Source organism: Globicephala melas, chromosome 20, assembly GCF_963455315.2.
Source record: "Globicephala melas chromosome 20, mGloMel1.2, whole genome shotgun sequence".
Taxonomy (NCBI): Eukaryota; Metazoa; Chordata; class Mammalia; order Artiodactyla; family Delphinidae; genus Globicephala; species Globicephala melas.
Window position 1 is genome coordinate 11,629,163 of NC_083333.1, and position 19,385 is coordinate 11,648,547.

Here is a 19,385-nt window from a genome sequence, read left to right on the forward strand (position 1 = left end):
TGAGAAGTTCTTTGGAGAAGTCTGGAAAGGGGGTGGGAAGGTGGAGAGAGGGTGGGAAGGAGGCGAGCAAAGGACAGGGGAAGGGAGGCTTCTCAGGATCTGGCCTGGCGGAGGACCGGCCGCCAGGCGCCCTCACCTAGTCCACCGGAGGTCCCGGGCCCCGCCGCCAGGCCCCGCCCCCCGCGGCCTCCGTCCCGCCCTCCTCGGGATTTAGTCCCGGCAGCCTGGGAGGCTCCCCAGCCGCCGCTTCCGCCTTCGCGAGGTGAGGGTCCGGAGAGGCAGGGGCGGCGGCGAGCGGGCTGGAGGGGCGGCGGTCGCTTGGGAGCGCGTCCGCGGGTGCTGAGCCTCCCCTCCCCAGTCCTTACCTTCCGCGGGCGCGTCTCCTCCTGTCCCCCATCTCGTGCTTTCCCCTTCTCACCTGGCTACTGGTGCTGGTCTCCCAGCGTCCTGGGCTTTCGCCTTCCCCGCCCCTGCTCGTGCTCGATCCCTCGCCACCTCCGAGTGTCCATCTGGACCCTGCCTGGGGTCCTCCGCTTCTTCCGGCCTTCACTAAGTAGGGGGAGGGAGGGGGCCAGGTGTGTGTGCAGGCAGCCGGCACCCAGATCACCTAGAGCCTTATTTAATAAAGATTGGTGGAGTTGCCCTGGAGCCAGGTTAGAGCGAGTGACTCAGGTGTGCCGGCCAGGCTCTGTACCTGGAGCTGAGCTCAGGTGGGTGTGGAAGGGACTGTGCACCTGGCAGACTGGGTGGCTCTGAGCAGTACCTGAGCTTAACCGCCCATCACAAATGCCCGATTTGATCTCAAATGTTGCTGCCTCGGGTGTAGAGGAGGCAATGACCCTGGGCGTCTCTGGGCAGAGGAGGCAGTCTGCCCACATAACGTAGGTATGTGTGGACACCGTAACTTGATATCTTGTGTGTTGTGTGTGTTTGTGTGGACCTGGGTGTCTCAGACATGAGGCGGTGTATCTTGGAGGCAGTGAACTCAACATGTCTCAAGTAGGTGTGTGTGGGGGGTACCTGGCAGGAAACCTGGTGTTCTACGGCAGCGTATACTGGAATGCCTCAGCTTTGAGAGGACATGTATCTGGGTGTCTCAGGTGTCTTTTGCATCATATCTATAGGAGTGTGTGAGTGTGTGTGTGTGTGTGTTGTACCTGCGTATCTCAGGTATGGTGTGGTTAGTGTATCTGGGCATCTCTGGAGTGTATGTGGTGGGTCAGGATGTCTCAGGTGTACCTGAGTGGGTGTGTACAAGGGTGCACCTCAGGCCTAAAAGGTGGTGAATCTGGGTGGCCTAGGGGTACGGGCAGTGTGTCATAATAGCTCAAAGTGAGCAGGGCCGCACACCTGGAGTCTGTGCAGCGCTGAAATCTTAGGTGTGAGGAGAACATTCTTCCTGGGGTTTGTGTGTGTGAGGGGCAGGAATCCTGGTTGGTTCTGGTGTCCCTCCCTCTGTACCTGAGTATTTCTGAGGGGTTGAGGGTGGAGCAGGCAACCATGTCTCTGGTTCCTGAGTGTCTCAGGTGCCCACCCTGGGCCATGTGTCTGGGGGACAGGGCACCACAGGGGTTCCTCCTCCAGACATGCTCCACGAGGCGGGCTCCCTGTGGCTGCTTCGGCTGCTCCAGGACATCCAGCTGGCCCAGTTTTACCGACCCATCCTTGAGGAGCTTAATGTTACTCGGCCAGAGCACTTCGACTTTGTAAGACCTGAGGATCTGGACGGCATTGGCATGGGCCGGCCTGGTGAGGGTCCCCTGCCCCAAGGCCCCGCTGTCTCCTTCCGCAGCCTGTTAGTTGCTACTCTCCCCCCCCCACCACACCCACCAGCCCCCTCCTTGCCTGTAAATCCCTTGCATCCTGCTCCCCGCCTCCCCCATTACCCCATCCCTCTGATTCTGGCCTCCCCCAGCCCAGCGTAGACTGGCTGAAGCCCTGAAGAGGCACCGTTCGGGGCTCAAGTCTAAGAACTGGGTCTACAAGGTGTGTGTTTTGGGGCGGCGGTGAGAGGCTTAAAGGGCCAGGGCCAGCTCAGGCCCCGGCAGGGGCTGGGCTGAGTGGCAGAGAAGGATGTATGCAGGGTTCCACACACGTGATTTCCACCACTGTTTCAGATCCTTGGGGGCTTTGCCCCAGGGCAGAAGGAGACCACCCCACCCTCAGACAGCCTTCCATCCCTCCCTGAGCCAGATGGGGGACTCAAGTGTCTCATCCCAGACCGGGCTGTGTGCAGAGGGGAGCTTCTGGGCTCCGGCTGCTTTGGTGTGGTGCACCGAGGGCTGTGGACACTGCCCAGTGGCAAGGCTGTGAGTCTCCAGGGAGCCCACTTCATTCTGGGTACCTGGGTCAGCTTCTCCCTCTGTTCTGTGTGCCTCTCTGCTCTGGCCTTGGCTTAACTGTTCCCTACGTTGCCTGATGGTGCTTCCCCCCACCCCCAGGTCCCAGTGGCTGTCAAGTCCCTCCGGGTGGGTCCCGAAGGCCCCGAGGGCACTGAGCTAGGGGACTTCCTGCGAGAGGTATCCATCATGATGAACTTGGAACACCCACACTTGCTGTGTCTGCACGGCCTCGTACTGGGCCAGCCTCTGCAGATGGTGAGCAGACCCAGACGCCAGCTCCCGGGACAGTCCCGGGGGCCGATGTGCGACAGGAGGGTGAGCGCCAGGGTCTCGTGTGGCCGGACCACCGCTCGCACGGCTGTGCTCCCACAGGTGATGGAGCTGGCGCCCCTGGGCTCCCTGCACGCACGCCTGACCGCCCCGGCCCCCACGCCCCCGCTGCCCGTGGCCTTGCTCTGCCTCTTCCTGCGGCAGGTGGCGGGGGCCATGGCGTACCTGGGGGCCCGCGGGCTGGTGCACCGAGACCTCGCTACGCGCAACTTGCTGCTGGCTTCACCGCGCACAATCAAGGTGGCTGACTTCGGGCTGGTGCGGCCGCTGGGCGGCGCTCAGGGCCACTACGTCATGGGCGGACCCCGCCGCATCCCCTACGCCTGGTGAGGGGCCGGGCGGAGGGGAGGGATCTGAAGGGCAGGAGCTGAGGGGGTGCGGAGGGGCTGGTCCTCTGAGGGAGGCGTGGACTGGAGGAGTCGTCGTCGGGTCTGGAAGGGCCAGGAAAGGAGGACTTCTGAACACCACAGCGGGCGCACTAAAGGGGCGTGCCCAGTGGCAGGTGGGCACTCCGGGGCACACACCCGGCACACATCCAGCCCCCTTCAGCTCCGCTTCCGCAGGTGTGCGCCGGAGAGCCTGCGCCACGGGGCCTTCTCTTCTGCCTCGGACGTGTGGATGTTTGGGGTGACGCTGTGGGAGATGTTCTCCGGGGGCGAGGAGCCCTGGGCCGGGGTCCCGCCGTACCTCATCCTGCAGCGGCTGGAGAAGGACCGAGCCCGCCTGCGTAGGCCTCCGCTCTGCTCCAGGGCCCTCTACGCCCTCGCCTTGCGCTGCTGGGCCCCCCACCCTGCTGACCGGCCCACCTTTTCCTACCTAGAAGGGCTGCTCCAAGAGGTGGGAACTCCTGCCTCCCCAGAAACACTCAGTCTCTTTTCCCTCCGTTCCCTCTCCTAGGGTTCCATGCACAAGACTAATGTATACTGGTTCCCGGGTTGGGGTCTGGGACTTGGCTCTGAACGAAGCAGATCCAGTCCCCGCCTTCAGGGTGCTCAGAGCCCCAGGGAGACAGCTGGGGTCTAGTGGATGCAGGCTGAAGGGCCGGGGGCTGGAGCAGAGAGAGGGAAGCCCAGAGCCCAGAGCAGTAGGATGTAGTGGGTGTTTGACAGGCAGAGGAAAGGTTCAGCGTGGGAGGGGGAAGTACGGTGATTAAGGTGGCAGAGGCATCTTAGGGGTGCACCAAGGAGGGACTTGTGAGACACGGTAAATAACCAGCGCTAACACCTAGAGCACTCGATCTGTGTAAGATACTGTACTAAGTGCCTTAGGTGTATCCTTATACATGTTCACTCATTTAATCCTCACAACAACCCAGCTCGATTTTAGAGAGGGGGCAGTTAAGGCACTGACAGATTAAGCGATTTGCCAAAAGTCACACAGGAAGTGGAGGACTGGAGAGCTGAATCAGTCAATATGACTTCAGCGCTGTGCCCTAAATCACTATATACTCTACTATTAAAGGAGTTTAGTCCTTAACTCTGAGGGCACCTGGGGGCCATGGAAAGGGCTGTGAGCAGGGGAGTTATAAGCCACATTTCCAGGTTATGTCACTCTGGTTTGGTGCAAGAATGGATTAGAAGGACAGTACTGAAGGTAGAAAAACCAGTGGGCCACAGTGGCTGTGAAGCAGAAGTAAGATGAAGAGGTCTGGACGAGGGTCGAGGCAGTGGTGCTATGGTGAAGTGGAAAATTCCCAGAGGTGCTTGGGAGGCAGATATGATGGGCCTGGGTGTGGAGTAAAAGCAGTGTGCAGGGTGACTCTCCCCTTGGTCCCCTAGGTAGAGGCAGGGTCCCCCTTTGTTGCTCCTTGACCCCTGGGCTGTGTCCAGCTTGGCATGGAATCCAGGTCTGCCTTCTCCACTGGATTACAACTGAGGGACAGGGACAGTCCCACCCTGGGGCCAGGACAGAGTACATACCTGCTATGGGTTTGCTTGGTGGGTACACGAACAGTCTCCACTCTGTTCCCATGATATTACCCTTCTGACTCAGGCCACAAGCCCAGCCACGCTCTCCTCCTGTCTCTATAGGCCTGGCCTCCTGAGGGACGTTGTGTGAGGGACGTCACAGAGCCCGGTGCCCTGAGGATGGAGCCTGGTGACCCCATCACTATCATCGAGGGCAGGTGAGGGCCTCGTGCCTCCCACCCATCCCCAGGGAGAGGACTCCCTCCCCACCCTCCTGGCCCTGGTCCCAGCTCAGCTTCTCCCCAGCTGCTTGAACCCCAATGCTCTGCCTCATCTCCTCCTCTCCCCACTGGGCCCCGAGAGCTCCACCACAGTCCTGGCCTCCGGGCTGGAGCCACCGCTGGCCCATAGAGCCCTTTTGTTTTAGAGAGAAAAAAAGCTTCCCTTCCTCCAGGCAGATGCAGCTCCATGGCGCACAGCTTGTGAGCTGAATGTGGGCTGGAGCCCAGCCCTCACTCTCCCCTGGCTCCCATCCCCTTCACCAGCGCCTCTTCCCACAGCCCCGACTCCACAACCTGGAAGGGCCAGAATGGTCGCACATTCAAAGCGGGCAACTTCCCAGCCTCGGCAGTGACGCTGGTAGACTCACCAGCCACCCGTCCAGTCCTCAGAGGCTCCCCTGCCCGGGGAGAGCGATGCCAGGGAAACATAGATGGGTGAGGACCTGATACAGTTGGGGGCAGAGCTGGACTGGGGGAACCAACCAAGTCTAGCAACTTCTCTGGAAGGGGAGCCTGGGGAGGCGGATGGGGTAAAGCTGGGGGGGAGGCTGGACTTGCCTTCCCGCTGGAGCTTCCACTCTGGGTCTCGGCCTGCCTGGAAGCCCCAGAGATTCCTTGGGAGAGGGCACTGCTATATGGGGTAGGGCTGGGGGCTGTGGAGAACGAACTGGAACACTCTCCAACAGGGACAGAGTGAAGGTAAAGCTTCGGAATCCCCCTCCAGCTCGGGGCCAGAGAAGGGATGTGGCCCTGCAGAGGACGAAAGGTGGGCATGGCGGTGGGGACAGGGCTTCCAGGGTCTCCGAGGACGTCAAGGACAAGCCTCTGGCGATGCCCCCTGCTCTGAAGCCCTGCCTGTGCAGATATGATTTCCCCACCTGTGGTTTCCTAGCCCCCATTCTGCCTGCTGACATCCTGGCTGTACTTCAGACAGCGTCTCCCCACTGCAGCCCTGGCAGTTCTTTGGACCCTCAGCTGCTTCGGCCTGGGCGTCCATCCTGCACACCTAGTTTCTTGTCCCCCCGACACGAAGACCACCCCGAGGACAGTACAGATAGCCAGAGAATGGGAAGAAGGCAGCTGGGCTTTCTCTCAAGTTATTTTTTCTCAAATGTGTAGGCATTTCCAAGAGTCTGGAGTCGGTTCTGTCCCTGGGCCCCCGCCCCACAGGAGGTGGGTCGAGCTCCCCCGAACTTCGACATGCCAGAACTGTGCCCCAGGGACCCCCAGGCGTGCCCCCCTGTTCCCCCATAGCCACCAGCTCCTCTTCCCAGCCCAGCCAGCCTCCCAGGGAGCGGCCTCCCTGGCCCAAAAGAGAACCCCTACACAGTCACCCTGTGGGAGCGCCTGGAGCCAGCAAAGCCGCCGTCCCCTCTGGGGGACCCTTGCCTGACCCCGAGTTGCAGAGGAGGATTATGGAGGTGAGGTCTCCCTGAAGAGTCCTGGTGTCCAGAAGGGGCTACGGGCTGGCGAAGGGCCTAAGTGGGGCTTTGTCCCCGGCAGGTGGAGCTGAGCGTGCATGGAGTCACCCACCAGGAGTGCCAGGAGGCTCTAAGAGCCACCGGGGGTGACGTGGCTTCTGCCATCCGGAACCTCAAGGTACAGCCACACCCTTCTCTCGAGTCCCTGCCCCTCCCAGCCTGGCCCTCTGGCCGCCAGCTGCCTTTCCACTCGTCCCCACAGGTGGACCAGCTCTTCTATCTCAGCAGCTGGTCCAGAGCGGACTGCCGGCGCATCCTGGAGCGTTACCAGTGGGACCTCTCAGCCGCCAGTCGCTACGTCCTGGCACGGCCCTGAGCTCTGCTCCTTTGGGCACAGACACCAGATGGACCAAGGGCCTGGTCACGTGGGACCAAGCAGAACCGGAACAAGGTCCTGACAGGGTGTGTTCCCACCTGGGGAGAGCCTGCCACGGGCAGGTACCGGAGGAGCCCAGGATCGGGCACTGGTGAGTGTCTCCTCACCCTGCCCGTTGGTCTCTGAGGGCGTGAGCTCCCTTGGCCATAGGAGGATCTAGTGCACTCTGCCCACCACATTCCCAACAAAGGAGGACTTGGAGGAACAGAGCTGCGACACGTCACACCCATGGGAAGCTTCTATCGCTACAGAAGATGAGCAAGAGGCCGTTCTGGGCCGCGGGAACAAGCATCCTGAACTGCCATCAGCTACCACACTGGGCTGTGTGGGAGCAGCCATCCTGACTCGGGGCATATGGACCAAACTGCCTTGGCTTGGTCTGGGGCCATCATGGGTGATGAAAGTGGCTCTCCTGGACTCGAGGACACTTGATCCTGGCAGCATGGATTAGGAGATGGGCCAGCCCCCGCCCATCCAAGCTGTCATATTTCCCTTTGTTTCCTCCCACACCCAACTCTTTCTCCTGCCCTCTCCCACTACATACATCTTCCAATGTCCAAAAAGTTACAAAGTTTATACGAATATAACATACAAAGATGCAGCCTCCTTCCTAAGGAAGGGTAGGAAGGGGCGGTAAGGCACAGGAAGTCGCAGCAAGCACCAGCTGAGGGAGAGGAAGTCGGCATCGGGGCCCTGGCCCTATAGCTATCGGGGCGGGGGAGGCAGGGATCCCCCTCAGAGCGCCATCATCTGAGGCTGAACTAATTGGCCAAGCTGATGCGGGAGAGGGTGACCGGGTCAGCCGTCTTCGGTGCTGCTTGACCTTCCCCACCCCAGCCCTGTCATAAAACCCTGCATTCTAAGGCCTCATCTGGAGCAGAGGCCCTGGAGGGGGTTGGGAGAAAGTCAGCAGGGAAAGTTGGAAAGCCGATACGCCCGTGTGCTGAGGGTCTGCTGGAGGCAGTGGTGGGAAGTAGCAGGGGAAGGGCTCTCGTACATACCCTTCCGGAGGGGCTACAGGTGAAGCAGGCCAGGGGAGTAGGGGAGGCATGGGGCACCAAGCCTCCAGCCTCTCAGGCAGCCCTGTCTCTCCCCTGCAGTGCACATGGAGGGAAAGGGGCTGCCTCTGAGGCGGGGCCAGGGCAGGTGACCATCTTGAATTCTGGTTGAGATGATGGTCTCCTCACCCCGAGGTGGCCTCTAACTGGTGATGGCAGAGGGCCCAGCGCCTCCTCGCTTCTCGAAGAACATGTAGTCCTGAGGGAAGGGCACGGTCAGCAGGAGATCTGGCTGGGCCAGCCTGGCTCAGGAATCACAACCCAGGTCTGGAACCACAAGCCCCCATAGACTCTGTCCCTAACCCTCTCCTAGCAGGAGACCAAGAAGTGCTCAAAACCTCAGAGTGAGAGCAAAAGGGCAGCGGGGGGCAGGGGCGGGGGCCCCGACTCACAATGAGGAACGTGGCTCCCAGCAGCACAGCCTTCACCCTCACATCCAGGTCCAGTGGGAACTGCAGGCCGAAGTCATCTGCATCGGTGAGGGCTTCTCGGAGCAGCCCACCCCATTGCTTGCTGATGCGGCCCACACTGCGGGATTCATCTGGAGTCTTCACCTGGCAGGAGAGAAGGAAAGAGGGAGGGAGGGAGGACCTGCATGGGGAGGATGTGCCTGATCTCATCGGCATCCAGTCTCACTCCCACAGTCACCACATACGAACTGTGCAGGCTCTACACCTAGCGAGTCCTCCCAAAGCCTTGGGTTTCCATGTGACATCTGGGGAAACTGAGGCACCCGAGGTCACACTGTGAGTACACAGCAAAAATCAGGTTGCAGGCTCAGATCCGTTGTTCTTGAAAGGCCACGTATGACTACTAGACATCAGTGCTGGGAGAAACAGAAGCACAATACAGTCTAATCTCCTTAGGGGATGGCCAGGCACTAGGTTTGTTTTGGTTACCAAAGTCCCTGCCGCCCACGGTTCGTGCAGTTTGTGCCCTGCACAGAGTAGCCTGGCCAAGCCGGCAAGGGAGGCTGCTGAATGCCTGGCTGCACTCTACCAGCCGACCAGGCTGCTAGAAGGCTCAAAGGGGTGCCTGTCGTCCTCGCATCTGCAAGGTAGGGAGGACTCTAGCATGGCATGCAAGCCTCATCCAGGGTGGATCCAAGCCCATCTAGTGGGGGGAGGGGACAGCAGAAAGTGGCCTCTGAGGACCAGGATTTCCACTGGCCTCCCTAGGCCCAGCAGCAACAGGCCCTGCCAGTGTGGATGGTAATTCACTGTGACTCCCTGGACTTTTTCCTATGCTCATTCTACAGTGGCTAGAACTAGAGCGATGTCCTACCCATCTCCTTCCCGCATGGTCCTACAGCCCTGGGCCGTTTCCTGCAGACCAGTCCCAGGGTGGGTAGGGCCTCTCCCAGCCAGCCCTGCGGTCCCAGTGCAGCCCCAAATGTGGACCATTCATAATTATGTAAAAGGAAGACTGGCCCATTGAGAACCCCACGATCTACATATTCCCAACCAGAGTTCACCCAGTTACCTCTTTCCCAACCAGTTCCCATCACAGAACCTTCCCCCAGCTACCAAGGTGACTCAGTTTTTAAAAGTAACCTAAGATAAGGCACATCATCAGAAGCCTTGGAAAGTCTACTGGGATACACCTGTTGTTTCTCCCTTATCTACACAGATATTCAAGTGCCTCTGTCTTCTAGGAAGTAAGGTGTTTCCCAGGCCTTACTTTGAAATGGTCATCACTTGGGTTCTCCAGGCTCCAGGTTGGTGATTGAAATGCATGGTAAGAAGGATTCCAGGCTGGGGGTGGGTGGGTGGACGTCTGGACTTACCGGTTGGCAGGGCAAGCCACAGGATGTTAACAAGTTAAATTAGTGCTTGCTCCAGGGCTTGGGCTCACGAACTCACACACAGCGGCCATGCGGGCCCAGCCCATGGTACACTCAGTAAGCATCCTTCACCCTAAATCCAGCCTGACCTTAGATTTTTTTTCTCCCTCAACACAGGGCTGCAGGTCACAATCAGCATTGGCCCTTAAGGTGAAACCCTCTTTGCCATATTTTTATAAGACCGTGGGCCATCCTATTTCTGAATAGAGGAAAACTGGAAATGTGGTAGGCACCACAGTGGATTTGGACTGATGAGCTCTTGACCGTCCTGTTGGCCATCCTGCCGCACGGATCATCTCGGTTTCTGAAGGTCCCAGGAATCTCCCCTTATTCCTGATACCTCAAAGTTGGTGTCTGTGCCACAGCCACAGGTCCAGCAGGGCCCCACCACTCGCAGGACGGTCTGGCGGTCAGCGTCTTGGATGGAGAACTTGGGGAGGAAGGGATGCCAGGTCTGTAGAACGTGGCCAATGGTGGTGCCTGGTGGAGCCTGTACTTCCATCTGGAGTGGGCAGCAGACAGGATCACTGCCTAGCCAGGCACCCTGGCCCAAGCGCTCACCGGTCTAGCTTTATCACCTGTCTCCCCTCACAAGACCTCCCATCCCCTTCACTAGACCACCTGTCATCCCTCTCACTAGACCTCCCATCCCACCTAAGCCCAGCTCCCACAGGAGGCACGCCTCATTTCATGCCTCATCCCGGTCGTGCCCTGGTCATCGGCCTGCCCCCTACCCAAGTTTCTCCCTGGCCCCATCCTTCCCAGCCCACCTCCTGGAGGCCACAGGGACAGCAGCTGCAGCCACAGTGGAGGGGGCGGAGCAGGCGCAGCACCTCTCTGTCCCCGGGGTCCACCAGGCGTACACGCAGGGGCCGGCGGGCGCCACAGCATAGCCGCGCACAGCAGTTGCTCTCCTCTGCCGCCTGACCCAGGGGCTGTCCGGCTCCCGAGCGCAGTTCGTAGCGGTTACAGGTCTCCCAGCCCAGGAGCGCTGCCAAGGGGTGACACACTGAGGCTCGGACACCAGCGCCTGCCCAAGAGCCCACTATTTGCCCCCGTCACGAGGCCCAACATACTCCTCCTTTCACTCACCTTCCACCCGCTCAGCCTTCTGGTGAATCAAGATCTGATCAATCTGGAAAGAGAGTAGGGGAACGCGCAGACATCAGCTGGCTGGCCTAGTCGCCTGGGTCCCCTCCCTGTCACTCCTCCCTCCCTCCCTCCCTCTCACTCACCTGCGCCAGGAATTCGAGGCCAAAAGGCACCCCTGGCAGTGGCAAAAAGGGGGCAGCTGGTCCCGGGGCCCCAGGGCCGGGCGAGGGGAAGACAGCAAAGCCGGGCGCAGGGGTAGGCACGTGGGCGGGCATTGGTGCCTGCCCCGGCCCGGGCCCAGGATGCAGCGTCGGCTCCGGGTACCCAGCGGTCACAGGGTAGGGAGGTGGGGGCGAAGGGGCGTAGCCTGTGGGGGGCAAGTAGCCTGTGGGGGAACAGGAGTAGGTTAGAAGGGGCCCCCGACCTCATCTCTTTACCCCTTGGCCCATGGGCCGCGAGGCTGCGGGGAAAATGTGGTGGGAAGAGAATGAGAAAGATGGGGCGGGGGAGCAGGGCGGCGGCTTCGCGGGAGGAAGGGAGGGGCCCCACACAGCCAGTCCGAGCACATTCCCGGAGGATGCGTCCGACACCGGGTTCCCAAGTCCGTGGCGGGGGGTCGGATAACGGAGACCCTCGGCCTTGCGACCACTTACCTGCCATGGGAGAAGGGCGAGGGTTCGCGGGATGTCGCTGTCCCGGAGGCTTAGTTCTAGAAGTGGAGGCAAGCTCGGAGACAGCCAGACAGACACAAAGACAGACACAAAGATGGACAGGCAAACGCAGAGCGGCAGCTGCGCCCAGCGCCGGCCCAGGGTCTCTAGGGCGGCGCTTCTGACTCGGGGAGAAACCGAAAGTGTCAGCGGGCAAGGCGGGGGCCCTGGGACCCTGGATTCCCTCAGGGGCCCCAGAACCGCCCCCTCCCTTTGTTCTCCCATTTTCCGCAGAGGCGGCTGTTGGCAGACGGCAGGACAGATGGACCCGCAGTCAGACCGACGGCCCCACCTCAAGGGAGGTCTCCTGACCCGTTCCCCCTGCTCACCTGAAGCCCCTAGAATAGCCCGGGTGCCCAGCACTCTGCAGCTCTCGGGAGCTGGTGGAGGCGGGCCCAGGAGCTGACTCCACCCCCCGACCCGTCCAGGCCCCGCCCCTCCCAGCTGAGCAGAGCGCCTGCGCAGGAAGACTGCCGGCTCTCCTGCGGCGCCGGGACTTCAGGCCACCCGCTTCACGGCTTGGCGGGCATCCCCGCCCTTTCCGCTCGGATGCAGAAGCCCAGAGATGAAGCTCGCCTGCGAGCGTAGCCGGGTGAGCCCTAGCCCTGCGACTCCCGCCAGGCCTGCGGGCGCAGAGTGGTCAGTGCCCCTTGGTGGGAACAAGGGCCGCTTGCGCGGCTCGGGAGCCCAGGCTCCTCCTCCCGAGGGCCGTTCGGGCCTCGCTGACGCAGCGGAACACCCTGCACACTCACCCATTGGCTTCTAGGACTGACTCCTGGCTCCCCTTCTGCCTCCCTGGGGCAACCTTGCTAGTCTCCTCTCCCTGACGTAGCAGTGACCCACACAGACCCGTTGCAATTATAGTACTTCCTTCAGGCGCCCCCAGCCACACGGGGGATAGACTGCCAGACAGTGTCAGTAACGAGTGGGCGTGAGGTGAGGCTCAGGGGGGCCAGAGGAGACAGCGCGGTCCGCAGGAAAGCCTTCTCCCAACAAGAATCGCTTCTTTCGCTTTGTTTGAGTCCTGAGCCCAGGCCCGCAGGTGTGAGGAAGTCCTGCGCCTTGGGGGCCTATAGGCTGAGCGGCAAGAGATGAGTTCAGAGTCCGGCCCACGTGCACAGAGGGCCTTGTGGGAGCTGCGCTTTGGCCCCCAGGGCAGTGGGGAGCCCACTGAAAGATTTTCAGTCAGAGGGAGAAGGTCAGATGTTTTAGGAAAACCATTTAACCTGTATGGTGGAGACCAACAGAGGCCCCCAGGCTGGGTTGGCAGTAGTCTGGGGGAGAGGATGGTTGTGATAGTGTGGACAGAAGTGGCAGATTTTGAAGATATTTAGACAATAATATGGAACTTGTTTGGGAAGTGAGATGTGGAGGTGAGGAGTCCAGGATGACCTCAGGTGCCTGTCTGGTGACCAGGCAGATGGAGGTCTCACCCATCAAGATGCACATGGGGAGAAGCAGGTTTGGCGGCTTCTTTGTCCCTATGTCCATGTTCCTCTGGGCTGGTCCTACAGCTTCAGTCATCATCTTCAAACCCAAATGCTGGACCTCTCCCCTGGTATCCCTTAGTGCCCCAGATTCTACCTGGCCCAAACCACGCGCCAGCCTCCACCAAAACACAGACATACAGAAGTTCAGTTATTCAACAGAGATTTAATGAGCCCCTACTATATGTCAGACAGGTGATAGAAATATTTAGCAGTTTTTAAAAATTCCCAGTCTCCTGGGGTTTACATTTTAGTGGGGAAGAGACAGACAAGGTACTTAAAATACATCAGAAGTCAGACGGTGACAAGTGCTATAAAGAAAAATAGAGCAGGATAAGAAGGACAGAGAATGGTGGACAAGAGTTGCAATTTTATAGGGGGAAGACTAGAAAGTGATGGCTGAGCAAAGACCTAAAGGAGGTCAAGGATTAAGCCAGACTTAAGGCAGACTTCTGGGTGAAGAGTTTTTCAGACAGAGGGAACAAGGGCAGAGGCCCTGAGGTAGAAGTGTGCCTTGTTTGTTCAGTGAACCAAAAGGCCAGTGTGGCTGGAATGGAATGAACGAGGGGGAGGAAAGAGAGATCACAGGAGGCCAGATCACATACAGCCCTGTAGACCATTGGCTTCTACTCTGAGTGAAATGGAAAGTGTTGGAGGGTTTGGCCAGAGAAGAGATATGAGATTTACATACTGAGACAGTGTTCCTCAACCCTGGCTACAAGTTCGAATCATCTGGGGTGCTGTAAAAATACCTCTAGCTGGGCCCCACTTCATAGCAATTACATTAGAATATCTGGGGTGAGGTGCAGACATAGGAACTTTTTGAGAATTCCCCGGTTGATTTTAAATTGCAGCTAAGGCTGAGGGTGACAGTGTTAGAAGGATTTCTCTCTGTCTCTTTCTCAGGCTGCTTTGTCCGGAGTAGGCTGTAGGTAGGCAACGGCAGAGGGAAGTTCTTTCAGAAAGCTAGATGAGATTTGCAGGTGGCGTGGACCAGCTGCCAGAGTGGTAGCAATGGAGGTGGTGAGAAATGGTCAGTTTCCAGTTATGTATTTGAGCCAACAGGACTTGATGATGGCTTGGATATAGAATGTGAGGAAAAGGGAAGTCAAAGTTGACTCAGGCTTGGCCCAGGAGACCCTTCACTCTTACTGCTTTGTCATTTCCTGCCTGCCCACTCCATCCTGAGCTCCAGGCACTCCAGTTCTCCTCGACTTGTTACCAGTATAATCTTGTCCGTTTTTCTGGTGAACTATGCATGCTGAAAACCCAGCAAATGCGCCAGTCTTACCAGTCTCCTAAGGCAAACAAGCCCACCTCAGTATCTACTTGTAACACTGAACACATTGTATCAAATTATTTTTTAAAGGGTCTGTCTCCACTGCTGAAATCTGAGTTTCTTGGTATGTACAAGAAGGAAAAAGCTCAGCTTTGGAAACTGGACAGAAGAGAGTTTGAATCACAGCTTCCCCAGGTCCTGGCTGTATGATACAGAAGAAGTTGCTTCACCTCTCTTAGCTTCACTTTCCACTGACTTGCAGGACTGTTGAGAAGACTGGTAACAATGTGCAGCAATAATAGGGACCAATTACCACGTGGTCCTTATTTATCTTGGTTTTCCAAGAGTCTGACCCACAGGGAGGATCAAAGCAAAGGTATTAGGGATATATTACATGGACGGTGGCCATGCCAAATGTCAGGGTTTCCTCCAGCTGGAGGTTCCCTGTGCTCCAGATGCTGCCTGAGATGAAGGGTGGATGGAAATGCAACAAGGGCACTGCACTGGGAAGTAGGAGCCTGGGGATCCAGTGTCGGCTCTGCCACTGGCACTCTGGACCACTCTGGAGGTCCCCCTGAGGCCTTATTTTACTCTATTTTATTTTATTTTGGCCGCACTGTGCGGCTCGTAGGATCTTAGTTCCCCAACCAGGGATTGAACCCAGGCCCACAGCAGTGAACTCGCAGAGCCCTAACCACTGGACTGCCAGGGAATTCCCCTCTTTATTTAATTTTTTTTTTAATTATTTGGCTGCACTGGGTCTTGGTTGCGGCACGCAGGACCTTCATCCCAGCATGTGGGATCTTTTTTTCGTTGTGGCCTGTGGGCTCTTTAGTTGCGGCATGTGAACTCTCCGTTGCGCACATGGGGTCTAGTTCCCTGACCAGGGATCAAACCCGGGCCCCCTGCACTGGGAGCGTGGAGTCTTAGCCACTGAACCACCAGGGAAATCCCTCCCCTCATCTTTAAAATGAAGAGATATTGTGATCCTCTACTAATACACCTCAAGTGTATGCCTCCTCCCTGGATATAAATGCTTCAGTGGCTCCCCATTGCCCTCAGAAGGGTCCAACCTCTCAGCACAAGGCATTCCACCATTTGGCCCCGTCTGTCCTCATCTTTCACTACTGACCCTCTCATGATCTTCAAGCCAGCCACCAGCAATTCTTTCTGGTCTTGAAGGCACAGGGCTCTCTTGCCTCCAAGGCTCTTGCCTTGGTCTGGAACACGCCACTCTCCCTCATCACTTAACTCCTGCAGGTCTCCACTGAACACTGTACACTGAAGCTGCTACAGGGTCTGGAGCTTAGCCAGGACTAGGGTCGGAGATAAATTCTGGATTTAGAAATATGCAGATTGTAATTAAAGCTATGGGGCCAAATGAAATTACCTAGAAATCGTCTCACTCAGCTAAACGGTCTGCACTTTTTTGAATGCACACCGTCAGAAAAATTAAGTATGTACCCCTCAGTATACTATACAGATATGCACGTTTATAAAATATACACAAAAATAGAAATTTTAAAAGGTGAAATTAAAATATGTATACCTATGAGTTCTACTTTTTTTTAAATTAAAAATTGGAAACCATTGATTTAAATTGGGTATAGACAAGAAGCCGGCAGAGGAGCCACAGAGATAGGGAAGACCAGGAGAGTGGTGTCAGAGAAGGAACAGGATGTGTTCGAGGACAGTGTGGCCAACTGTGTCAAATGCTGCAGAGGCTGAAGAAGATGAGACTGAAAATCATCCACTGGGTCTGGCAACCAAGAGGTCATAGTGATTCATGGGATCCTTCCAAGGGCATCTATGGGGAAGAGATGGGATAGAAGACTGACCAGAGTGGGTTGCAGAGTAAACTTGAGGCCAGATCTCTCTCCTGAGCTCAGACACCTCCCTGAGCTCCCCAACTACCTGCTTGGTGCCTCCACCTGGATGTCTCCCAGGCATTTCAGAAGCAACATGTCCAAAACTGACCTCCTGATCTGCCTCCCTCTAATCTGCCCCACCCTTCAGTATTTCTCATCTAAGTAACAGCACCTCCATCCAACCCGGTGTGTAAACCAGAAATCTCCCTCTCATTCACCCCTTCTGAATTGAACATTTTTACCACCTCTTCCACCCTCGGCCAAGCCACCGTCACCATCTCACACCTGGACCTCTTTAGTGGCCTCCTGGCTGGTTTCCCTATTGCCATCCTTGCTGTCCTCTGATTGGTTCTCCAGATCTTTTAAACACATAAATCAGATCCTAGCACTCTCTCACTTTAAACCTTTCAATGACTTAACCGTTGCGCTGCAAATAAATTCTGAGCACCTCACCACACCACACGTCAGCCACGCTGCTTTTGCTCTTTCTCCAACACGCCCAGTTCTCTCCTGCCTCAGGGATTTCAAACTGCTCCATTTCGGCCTGTTTGCCAGGTATTCTTTCTGCCAAAAACACACTTCCCCTCCACTCTGCGCATGGTTAGTTCCAGCTTCAACAGGACCTCCTCTGCGAGGCCTTCCCATCTAAAGGGGCACACCCTCCACTGCCCCATCGTTCCAGCCCCCCTGTTCTTTTCTTTCAAGCACATAGCATACCTCACAGTGATATATTTGTGTTTAGTTGTTTAAGGTCTGTTTCCTATACCAGATGGGAAACCCCACGAGGGAAACATGGTGTCTGTCTCGTGCATGGTTCAATTTCCTTGTAACATGTGTCTGTCTGACACGTGACCAACACTTGATGAGCACTGGTTTAATAAAAATTGCCCACTAAATACCCTCCAGTTCTCTGCTGTAGGTGCTACTCCAGCCCACCTTGCCACCTTTTCTCATTCCTCTCCTGCCTAAGTCAGAAACTCATCCCACACCGAGGACTCGGGTGGCCCCATACACCTCCCCTCCCACCTCTGTCTCTGTTCACTGTTTCAGCCACACAACAGAGCTCTTTTAAGAATCATCTCAAGCACTGTGAAGCATTTTCTGACCCCCAATACATGATGTTCTGTCCCTGCTTTGAACCCCAAAGTATTTTGTAACTAATGACACCTCATCCCGCCTTGCCTTAACCCTGACTTCTACAGTAAGGGGCTGCTCAAAAAACCGTCTACCCGGATACCAAGGGGGAAAGGGGTGGGGTGGGAGGAATTGGGAGACTGGGATGGACACATATACATTATTGATACTATGTATAAAATAGACAACTGATGGGAACATACTGTAGAGCACAGGGAACCCTACCTAATGCACCATGGTCACCTAAATGGGAGGGAAGTCCAAACGGGAGGGGATATCTGTATGTGTATAGCTGATTAATTTTGTTGTGCAGTGGAGGCTAACACAACATTGTAAAGCAACCATACTCCAATAAAAAATTAAAAAGGAAAGAAAACCCACTACCCTACAGAAATCTAGTATTAATGCTAGTGAGCATCTGAACCACAAGATGAGCTTATTAGAATACAGATTGCCAGGCCCTGAAGAGGGCTTTGGTAAGAATCTGCATTATTTCAAGCATTCTTTATGACTCTAATGTCCACCAGTTTAAGAACCTCACAACAAGTTAACTTGAAGTGAACCCTGACTCTCCACCCAGGCCCAAGTCTCGCTGATTCGGTCTTAGGAAAGGGAAGGAGTTCAAAGGTTGACAATCCCTACCCTTCCTCCTTTAAGAGGTTAAGATGAACAAAGACTCCAAAGTTCTTTATTTGCCTTTCTCTTTTAATCCCCTCCCTGCTCCACTTCTAAAAGGAAGTACCCAGAAATTAAACACAAGGAAGCTCAAAGAGCCAAGGCAAGCCAGCCCAAGAGTAGCAGGCTCCCTCCCACAGGGGCCAAAGTCTGGACGCTGGGGTCTCCACTCAGAGCCTGGTAGTAAAACGTGGTGCAGAATAAGGTAGTTCCAGAAGCTAGCAGTAACCCGGCCTGAAGGAGATACAAGGCGGAACGCAGGCCAGTAAGAACAGGGCAGGCTAGAGGGAGTGGGGGGGGCTTGGTCAGGGTTAGGGGTGGGAGGAATTACCCAGAGGGGCTTTCTGCACAGGGGCACCCCTAACAGGGCCAGGCTGTGTAAGAAGTGGTGTTTGTTGGTCTTGTCAAAGAGCTGTAAGAAAAGGAGAAATGGGGGGACTTCCTAAGCAACGAAGGATCCCGGGGGGACACAACGGACAAGAGTTCGTCCTCCAACCCCACCTCTCAAGTCCCAGCTTGCCCCTCCCTCAGGCACCCAGGCCTCAAGAGTTGCATACCTTGCCGCTACAAAGGCCCGCGCCCCGTCCCTCCCCTACTTCCCTCAGGGACCCCAGACTTTTTGCCCTCATAGGCCCCGAAGCCGAGGAGCCCAAGGGCAGTTACTTCACCTCCTTCCCGTAGGCATCCGGAAACTGGGCTCCTGTGGAAAGGAGAAGCAAAGGTTACCAGTCCTAGCGCCAACCTCGACCGCCCCCACTCCCAAGGGGACCCAGGTGGACGCAGGCGAGAAAGGGCGCCCCCAGTAGGCTTCTAATTGGTGGAAACACGCATTGGGCAGTTCTGGGAACCAACTGGGCCGGGCTGAGGGACTTTAAAAGGTTTAGGGATCCGCGGGTCGTCTGGTCTATGCGAGGGCCGATACTTCCCATAGACTCCGCCTCTGCACCAGACCCTAAAGATCGCCCCCAACACAATCCCAGCTCCGTCCCCAGCCTCCTGACCGTGCGCCCCGTAGGAGGCCAAGCCTAAGGCCCCAGCTCCAGACAAGGCGCCCAGGCGGCGGAAAGCAGCCCCCAGACCAGCCATGGCAGTGGACGGTCACGCGCCGGACGAACACCGTCTGGGCCACCCAAGAGGCCAGCCAATCCCGATCTCCCATGCAAATAAAGTCCACATGTGCCCAATCCGGTCCGTGTTCATTTCAGCGTCCAGGTCCTCACCCGGGTACTTGGGCCTTTGTAAAACCTCTGTTGAGTGGCGAAGACTTCTGGCGGGCGGAGAAACCAGAACCAATTAGGAGCGGAGGAGCGGAGCAGTGGAGGCGGGGCTAGGGGGCGGGACTAGAGGATTTGCGTCACGGATTGGCCCACTTTCCAAGTTGGTAGCCTCTTTTAACATCTCGCCCCCCCCACCTCCGGCCAATTTCCAAAGATCCCGGTCCCCTTGCAAAGTTCCGCCCCTTTCCCCACAAGCTCCTCCTTTTCAGCTTTAAACCAGACCCACTCCCAAAAAGAGGCGGCCT

At 57.0% G+C, this 19,385-nt stretch overlaps 3 protein-coding genes across 6 annotated transcripts; 1 reads left to right on the forward strand and 2 right to left on the reverse strand.

Moving 5' to 3' along the window:
• The first annotated feature begins 227 nt into the window (after window positions 1-227).
• On the forward strand, window positions 228-7,427 carry TNK1 (tyrosine kinase non receptor 1). The gene is made up of 12 exons (XM_030862232.2): window positions 228-1,749; window positions 1,916-1,986; window positions 2,118-2,309; window positions 2,442-2,597; window positions 2,715-2,998; window positions 3,236-3,509; window positions 4,703-4,797; window positions 5,140-5,295; window positions 5,547-5,626; window positions 5,980-6,281; window positions 6,364-6,459; window positions 6,544-7,427. Exons 1-12 carry the CDS (start codon window positions 1,587-1,589, stop codon window positions 6,655-6,657), a joined length of 1,983 nt encoding a protein of 660 aa, XP_030718092.2. The 5' UTR covers window positions 228-1,586; the 3' UTR covers window positions 6,658-7,427.
• PLSCR3 (phospholipid scramblase 3) lies at window positions 7,273-17,716 on the reverse strand. 4 transcript variants are annotated; one of them, XM_030862271.2, is made up of 8 exons: window positions 11,750-17,716; window positions 11,364-11,541; window positions 10,854-11,095; window positions 10,711-10,753; window positions 10,389-10,609; window positions 9,959-10,120; window positions 8,168-8,329; window positions 7,273-7,974 (listed from the first exon to the last, which is right to left on the reverse strand). In XM_030862271.2, exons 2-8 carry the CDS (start codon window positions 11,368-11,370, stop codon window positions 7,918-7,920), a joined length of 894 nt encoding a protein of 297 aa, XP_030718131.1. In that variant the 5' UTR covers window positions 11,371-11,541; window positions 11,750-17,716; the 3' UTR covers window positions 7,273-7,917. The 4 variants fall into 4 exon arrangements, with proteins under 4 accessions (XP_030718131.1, XP_060147014.1, XP_060147015.1 ...); XM_060291031.1 differs by having other exon boundaries at window positions 11,364-11,545; XM_060291032.1 differs by lacking the exon at window positions 11,364-11,541 and having other exon boundaries at window positions 10,854-11,077.
• Window positions 17,717-17,860: 144 nt separating this feature from the next.
• TMEM256 (transmembrane protein 256) lies at window positions 17,861-19,218 on the reverse strand. The gene is made up of 4 exons (XM_030862315.3): window positions 18,865-19,218; window positions 18,532-18,563; window positions 18,195-18,275; window positions 17,861-18,097 (listed from the first exon to the last, which is right to left on the reverse strand). Exons 1-4 carry the CDS (start codon window positions 18,947-18,949, stop codon window positions 17,954-17,956), a joined length of 342 nt encoding a protein of 113 aa, XP_030718175.1. The 5' UTR covers window positions 18,950-19,218; the 3' UTR covers window positions 17,861-17,953.
• Between the last annotated feature and the right edge of the window lie 167 nt (window positions 19,219-19,385).

Coding starts and splice junctions, on each gene's coding strand:
- TMEM256 (XM_030862315.3), bottom strand. CDS start 18,949: ATGGCTGGTCTGGGGGCTGCTTTCCGCCGCCTGGGCGCCTTGTCTGGA. Junction 18,564..18,864: donor GGCCTCCTACGGGGCGCACG/GTCAGGAGGCTG, acceptor TCCTTTCCACAG/GAGCCCAGTTTCCGGATGCC. Junction 18,276..18,531: donor CGGATGCCTACGGGAAGGAG/GTGAAGTAACTG, acceptor CTTTTCTTACAG/CTCTTTGACAAGACCAACAA.
- TNK1 (XM_030862232.2), top strand. CDS start 1,587: ATGCTCCACGAGGCGGGCTCCCTGTGGCTGCTTCGGCTGCTCCAGGAC. Junction 2,999..3,235: donor CGCCGCATCCCCTACGCCTG/GTGAGGGGCCGG, acceptor CCGCTTCCGCAG/GTGTGCGCCGGAGAGCCTGC. Junction 6,282..6,363: donor TGCAGAGGAGGATTATGGAG/GTGAGGTCTCCC, acceptor TGTCCCCGGCAG/GTGGAGCTGAGCGTGCATGG.
- PLSCR3 (XM_030862271.2), bottom strand. Junction 10,610..10,710: donor GAAGGCTGAGCGGGTGGAAG/GTGAGTGAAAGG, acceptor ACCCCTTGGCAG/CGCTCCTGGGCTGGGAGACC. Junction 8,330..9,958: donor GCACAGACACCAACTTTGAG/GTATCAGGAATA, acceptor CTCTCCTGCCAG/GTGAAGACTCCAGATGAATC.